Genomic DNA, 7,910 nt, shown 5'->3' on the forward strand with positions numbered 1-7,910 from the left:
CAACATCAGCTCATGGGCTCTTATGATGTTTGATTAAATTTGCAATGACATTTGCATTGCTGTCAGAGTGATTAGAGGGACAACAGAGTGCTGAATACCCAGCAGTTAGCAACTTTGGTAGGTTACTAATGACCATCAGCAGCATCAGAGCTTGGAGAAGCCTAATTACAGTGACTAAATGGTCACATGGAATTTGACTGCCGTCGTGATTCGTGACCGCTGTTGTGGCGGTAATACGGTCACCGCAACAGCCCTATTTGTACGTGGATGTATACCTTGGGGTGGTGTGTGTTTGTACCTCCGAAGAGTGGGCAGATGCTCCTCCAGGCACTGACCCCTCCCAGGCTGGTATACTGACCCAGAGAGGTCTCCAACAGGAAGAGAGGAACACCACACAGAACCAGAAACAACAGGTAGGGCACAAAGAACACACCTGAGAGAGAGAGAGAGGGGGATGGATGAACACAGATAAAGAGACGTATAATATACAGTGAGCAAAAAAGTATTTAGTCAGCCACCAATTGTGCATGTTCTCCCACTTAAAAATATGAGAGAGGCCTGTAATTTTCATCATAGGTACACTTCAACTATGACAGACAAAATGAGAAAGAAAATCCAGAAAATCACATTGTAGGAATTTTTATGAATTGATTTGCAAATTATGGTGGAAAATAAATATTTGGTCACCTACAAACAAGCAAGATTTCTGGCTCTCACAGACCTCTTTAAGAGGCTCCTCTGTCCTCCACTCGTTACCTGTATTAATGGCACCTGTTTGAACTTGTTATCAGTATAAAAGACACCTGTCCACAACCTCAAACAGTCACACTCCAAACTCCACTATGGCCAAGACCAAAGAGTTGTCAAAGGACACCAGAAACAAAATTGTAGACCTGCACCAGGCTGGGAAGACTGAATCTGCAATAGGTAAGCAGCTTGGTTTGAAGAAATCAACTGTGGGAGCAATTATTAGGAAATGGAAGACATACAAGACCACTGATAATCTCCCTTGATCTGGGGCTCCATGCAGGAACTCACCCCGTGGGGTCAAAATGATCACAAGAACGGTGAGCAAAAATCCCAGAACCACACGGGGGGACCTAGTGAATGACCTGCAGAGAGCTGGGACCAAAGTAACAAAGCCTACCATCAGTAACACACTACGCCGCCAGGGACTCAAATCCTGCAGTGCCAGACGTGTCCCCCTGCTTAAGCCAGTACATGTCCAGGCCCGTCTGAAGTTTGCTAGAGAGCATTTGGATGATCCAGAAGAAGATTGGGAGAATGTCATATGGTCAGATGAAACCAAAATAGAACTTTTAAGTAAAAACTCAACTCGTCGTGTTTGGAGGACAAAGAATGCTGAGTTGCATCCAAAGAACACCATACCTACTGTGAAGCATGTGGGTGGAAACATCAAGCTTTGGGGCTGTTTTTCTGCAAAGGGACCAGGACGACTGATCAGTGTAAAGGAAAGAATGAATGGGGCCATGTATCGTGAGATTTTGAGTGAAAACCTCCTTCCATCAACAAGGGCATTGAAGATGAAACGTGGCTGGGTCTTTCAGCATGACAATGATCCCAAACACACCACCCGGGCAAATAAGGAGTGGCTTTGCAAGAAGCATTTCAAGGTCCTGGAATGGCCTAGCCAGTCTCCAGATCTCAACCCCATAGAAAATCTTTGGAGGGAGTTGAAAGTCTGTGTTGCCCAGCAACAGCCCCAAAACATCACTGCTCTAGAGGAGATCTGCATGTAGGAATGGGCCAAAATACCAGCAACAGTGTGTGAAAACCTTGTGAAGACTTACAGAAAACATTTGACCTCTGTCATTGCCAACAAAGGGTATATAACAAAGTATTGAGATAAACTTTTGTTATTGACCAAATACTTATTTTCCACCATAATTTGCAAATAAATTCATTAAAAATCCTACCATGTGATTTTCTGGATTTTTTTCTTCTCATTTTGTCTGTCATAGTTGAAGTGTACCCATGATGAAAATTATAGGCCTCTCATCTTTTTAAGTGGGATAACTTGCACAATTGGTGGCTGACTAAATACTTTTTTGCCCCACAGTATGGGAGACAGAGGAAGGAAGGGGTAGTCATAAAAACATCATGTCAACACCTATTATTTCACACATGGAACTTATGTGATTTCTTAAGTCAAATTTTACTCCTGAACTAATTTAGGTTTGCCTAAACAAAAGAGGGTGAATACTTATGCAACAACTATATTTTAGTTATTTAATTAGTATTCATTTGTAAAAAATAAAAAATAAAAATCGATGGAATTTTATTTCCACTAACATTGTGGAATATTTTGTGTCGATCAATTGCAAAAAATAAAATCACAATTAAATCTATTTCCATCCCACTTTGTAACGCAACATAATGTGAAAAAAATCCAAGGTGGAACACTTATCATACCAACTGTACATGTAGGCCTACTTTAGTCTCGTGACAGACTCTTACCCTAACATTTAACTCTGGGTTCCAAGATAAGGCCTACATATTGTTATGTCTGTACAGTAGGAAGTCACGTGAGATGTTATTCTTACAGTGGTTGACCCTAGGGTTATTTTACGGCGCCCACTTTCTGTATTGTTCCGTTGACGTTATGATTAAAAAGAGTACAGTTATCTCTGACATCTGTGGTAACGTCTTTCCTTCAAAACTTAGTTTCTCACCTCCTCCGTTCTTGTAGCACAGGTAGGGGAATCTCCACACGTTGCCCAGGCCTATGATCTGTCCCGCCACAGCCAGCAGGAACTCTGCCTTGCTGGCCCACTGGCCCCGGGCCTGCAGGCCTTCCACTTTCCCGGCCTCCAGACCCTTCTTGCTCTTCATGTGCAGGCCACTGTTCAGCAACACACCTCCCTGCTCCGGAGCAGGCTGGGTCGACATGACGGGATCCAGTAGAGATACACACACACTCCTACAGAAAGAGAGGGGATGGATGAGAATAAGGCACACACTCCTACAGATGGGAAAAATATGAATTAGGCTAGAGTTAGTGAGATAGAGAGAGAGAGAGAGATGGCAGGGAGCTTGCATCTCTAACAGCGAAGATGAATGACCATTGAGGAGCCATTAGTGGGAAAAACAAAGTAATAATACAAATTTGGCTACAAAATGGGAGAGAGAGAGAGGGTTAACATGAGTGCTTACATCTCTGCCGCCTGCGATGGAGAGACCAACAACCTTAGTAGGGCGCTTCTCTGACGGTTGGGCCTGCCTGCGTAACTTATCTGTACCTCCCTTCTCATGGCCCGCCCTGTGTCGGGTGTGTGTCTGCTATCTGACTTCCTCAGGCTACACAAGGTCTACGTTCCAAATGGCACCTTATTCAAAAGTGGCACACTATGTAGGAAATAAGGTGCCATTTGGGACGCAGCCAAGGTCTAGAAGGTGTTTGTACAGTGCCTTGCGAAAGTATTCGGCCCCCTTGAACTTTGCGACCTTTTGCCACATTTCAGGCTTCAAACATAAAGATATAAAACTGTATTTTTTTGTGAAGAATCAACAACAAGTGGGACACAATCATGAAGTGGAACGACATTTATTGGATATTTCAAACTTTTTTAACAAATCAAAAACGGAAAAATTGGGTGTGCAAAATTATTCAGCCCCTTTACTTTCAGTGCAGCAAACTCTCTCCAGAAGTTCAGTGAGGATCTCTGAATGATCCAATGTTGACCTAAATGACTAATGATGATAAATACATTCCACCTGTGTGTATTCAAGTCTCCGTAAAAAATGCACCTGCACTGTGATAGTCTCAGAGGTCCGTTAAAAGCGCAGAGAGCATCATGAAGAACAAGGAACACACCAGGCAGGTCCGAGATACTGTTGTGAAGAAGTTTAAAGCCGGATTTGGATACAAAAAGATTTCCCAAGCTTTAAACATCCCAAGGAGCACTGTGCAAGCGATAATATTGAAATGGAAGGAGTATCAGACCACTGCAAATCTACCAAGACCTGGCCGTCCCTCTAAACTTTCAGCTCATACAAGGAGAAGACTGATCAGAGATGCAGCCAAGAGGCCCATGATCACTCTGGATGAACTGCAGAGATCTACAGCTGAGGTGGGAGACTCTTTCCATAGGACAACAATCAGTCGTATATTGCACAAATCTGGCCTTTATGGAAGAATGGCAAGAAGAAAGCCATTTCTTAAAGATATCCATAAAAAGTGTTGTTTAAAGTTTGCCACAAGCCACCTGGGAGACACACCAAACATGTGGAAGGTGCTCTGGTCAGATGAAACCAAAATTGAACTTTTTGGCAACAATGCAAAACGTTATGTTTGGCGTAAAAGCAACACAGCTCATCACCCTGAACACAACATCCCCACTGTCAAACATGGTGGTGGCAGCATCATGGTTTGGGCCTGCTTTTCTTCAGCAGGGACAGGGAAGATGGTTAAAATTGATGGGAAGATGGATGGAGCCAAATACAGGACCATTCTGGAAGAAAACCTGATGGAGTCTGCAAAAGACCTGAGACTGGGACGGAGATTTGTCTTCCAACAAGACAATGATCCAAAACATAAAGCAAAATCTACAATGGAATGGTTCAAAAATAAACATATCCAGGTGTTAGAATGGCCAAGTCAAAGTCCAGACCTGAATCCAATCGAGAATCTGTGGAAAGAACTGAAAACTGCTGTTCACAAATGCTCTCCATCCAACCTCACTGAGCTCGAGCTGTTTTGCAAGGAGGAATGGGAAAAAATTTCAGTCTCTCGATGTGCAAAACTGATAGAGACATACCCCAAGCGACTTATAGCTGTAATCGCAGCAAAAGGTGGCGCTACAAAGTATTAGCTTAAGGGGGCTGAATCATTTTGCACGCCCAATTTTAAAGTTTTTGATTTGTTAAAAAAGTTTGAAATATCCAATAAATGTCGTTCCACTTCATGATTGTGTCCCACTTGTTGTTGATTCTTCAAAAAAATACAGTTTTATATCTTTATGTTTCAAGCCTGAAATGTGGCAAAAGGTCGCAAAGTTCAAGGGGGCCGAATACTTTCGCAAGGCACTGTACATGTGTGTTTGGTGTTTCGGGGGGCTGTCAACAACTAACTGTAAATCGTGATTTAAATACATGTCCAAGTCGTAGACTGGCACCACATACGCTCCTGTGCCACGCATCAATTCTGCAGTCTGTTTGTATGTAAACGTGAGCAACTCCATTCCTAAATATTAACACAGGCCTATAAGTTCTTATGAGAAAATATCAGTCAGAACATGATCTTTAATAATTATAAAGCCCTTCATTTTCCAATAGGCTTTGTCTAACGAACCATGGCATACTTTTAAAAAATGTATTTACTTAACCTTTATTGAACTAGGCAAGCCAGTTAAGAACAAATTATTATTTACAATGACGGCCTACCGGGGAACAGTGGGTTAACTGCCTTGTTCAATGGCAGAACGACAGATTTGTACCTTGTCAGCAGTGTTGCCAACTTAGCGACTTGGTCGCTATATTTAGCGAGTATTCAGACCCCTCTAGCAACACATTTTCAAAAAAGAGACTAGCGACAAATCTAGCAACTTTTTCTGGTGTTATTGGGACTCTGACGTGAAAGCATGTATCGTTCTTACTCTTCTCAATGAGCAGCGGGTTCTACCGGGGGTCCCAAAGCACTCACAAGCGGCCCAGTCCTCTCGCACCAGTCCCTCCCAGCTGCAGTCAGAGCAGGAGATGTTCACCCCTCCACGCCCAGAATGCAAATGAATCGCGCATGCGGGAAGCCGCCGCGGTTGATCCCGCCCTGAATGTAAATGTAAATAAAATAAAACATTTAAAACGAAGTAACTCAGTCAGTGTCTCTTGCCCAGATAAAAAAGAAGGGTTGGAATTGCGACATAAAAAAAAAAAAAAAAAAAGAATCAACAGAAGAAATGTTTAGAACTACAAATAAACTATTTAGGGTGTTTTTTACTCACTTTTTGTCTCTCCTACAGCGTCCATCACAATTACATGCACATGGCCAATTATGCAAATTAGGCAATGACGTCATTTGGCGACTTCGAGTGACTTTTAGGACAACCAATAGCTACTTTCCTTACTGTGGAGTTGGCAACACTGCTCGTCAGCTCCAGGATTCGATCCACTAGACTATATGCCTCCCCGATTTACTGCCTAGACTTAGTGCCTAGGAAAGACACCGTGCTTCTACACCTGCATTGCTTGCTGTTTGGGGTTTTAGGCTGGGTTTCTGTACAGCACTTTGAGATATCAGCTGATGTACGAAGGGCTATATAAATACATTTGATTTGGACATTACATTGCTTTTTCTATTTTCAGCTGGGTTACTCAAACTGCAACTGTCATGTTACTACTATGTTACCACTGCCTTTGGTTGTTACGTGTGTCTAGTGAGATAGTGATGATAGTCAAGTACTTATATAACCCTGCTTTTTACGGTAGATGATGTAACCTTTCCAGGATTCATATAGGTTGAGGGACAGAGAGAGCAAAGGCACATGTTCAACACAAGGAGGAATTTCACCGTTTACAACGGATATGCAATAGCCTAGTCAGAAGACACAGGTCCCATTTTTGCATCCTTTTATACAATCAAGATGCAGAGCTAGATAGAGGCGTAGCTTGCAATTATTTTTGGGCTACAGTGTGGTCGCTGTAGCTACACTATTAGGCTAGAGGCGTAGTTTGCAATGATTTTTGGACTAGTGTGGCCGCTGTTGCTACACTATTAATATCTGTAACAGTTCGCATTTGGCCATTAACGATACACAATGAGGACATTTGCTTAGCTTTCCTATCAAGTGAAAAAAACGTACTTGTACCTGGTATGATAGCTTACAATGAATGTAGAGACGGATCTCCACAACATGCCTTCCTTGCGCCTTTCATAACACACCTCACGGGCAACACAAATAGTTGTGAGCATATGCGGACGGATGTAAAACGGTGAACTTTAGAATTACTGGGTTAATCATTTATAATAATCAGGTTTCAGTTGGTACGGTTATCGAAAACTTTCATACGCCATAGAACAGCGCAGATGAAACCACACAAATAAATAGCCTAAAAACAATGCGTTTTTCGTGGTCAACATTTAGCATTTCACAAGGATTACGACCGCGGTTATTTTAGCCTACCTAATTCCGAAGAGCAGCCTATACATTTGCCGCGTTCACGTGCTATTCGGAACTAGGAAACACTTAAATGTCCGACTTGCTAACTGGTTGTAGTTATACGCGTGCCGCGTTCAACCAGTAACAATTCCGGGTTTGTCTGAGTTTTCAAGTTTCCGACTTGCCCTTGAACGCAGCATTGGAAGCCGAAAGACGTTCACCAGTAGCGGGTCCTACAGCACTTACACCTCTGTCACAAAGAACAGTCGCCAATGCTAGAAACCCTTCAAGGCGAAAGGCATGAGTGTTACACAGGGAATAATGCGTCTTGCTGGGGTTCCTTTTGCCTGCTATATTTTTTACATTTTAAATTCTCCTCTAAAATAAAAAAAATATTGTAGTTATGAAGTTACAGTAACAGAATATGACTACAGTAGTATTGCAGTCTATCTGCAAAATGACCACAGTTCAAGTACAGTTTACTTGCAAACGTACTGCAGTAGACAGCACAGGTGATCTTCTATGGACCATAAGTGAATACACAACTAGTCTGATACTATTATTGTAGACATGAACACACACACACACACACACACACACACACACACACACACACACACACACACACACACACACACACACACACACACACACACACACACACACACACACACACACACACACACACACACTTAATAATACCCCCAATAGATACAAGATTGAGCATGAACTTGTTTATGTAATGCCAAAGGTAGATTATGATCACTCTACTCTTGGTAAAACCGAACCCCCCTA

The 7,910-nt window shown here is 42.5% G+C and overlaps 1 protein-coding gene across 9 annotated transcripts in view; it reads right to left on the reverse strand.

Moving 5' to 3' along the window:
- The window catches only part of LOC109890716 (sodium- and chloride-dependent GABA transporter 2), a 52,034-nt gene extending 44,876 nt beyond the window's left edge, over positions 1 to 7,158 (reverse strand). For 2 of the 9 annotated variants that reach the window (XM_031824593.1, XM_031824592.1), the window contains exons 1-2: positions 2,694 to 3,167; positions 299 to 433 (exon numbers count right to left, since the gene is read on the reverse strand). In XM_031824593.1, coding sequence (XP_031680453.1) covers positions 299 to 433; positions 2,694 to 3,060 — 502 coding nt within the window. In that variant the 5' untranslated portion in view covers positions 3,061 to 3,167. Of the gene's footprint in view, positions 1 to 275; positions 434 to 2,693; positions 3,288 to 5,615; positions 5,786 to 6,824 lie in introns of those variants that run through there. The other 7 variants (XM_031824595.1, XM_031824594.1, XM_031824588.1 and 4 more) reach the window with 7 other exon arrangements.
- Between the last annotated feature and the right edge of the window lie 752 nt (positions 7,159 to 7,910).

This window comes from Oncorhynchus kisutch, linkage group LG5 (assembly GCF_002021735.2).
Source record: "Oncorhynchus kisutch isolate 150728-3 linkage group LG5, Okis_V2, whole genome shotgun sequence".
Taxonomy (NCBI): domain Eukaryota; kingdom Metazoa; phylum Chordata; class Actinopteri; order Salmoniformes; family Salmonidae; genus Oncorhynchus; species Oncorhynchus kisutch.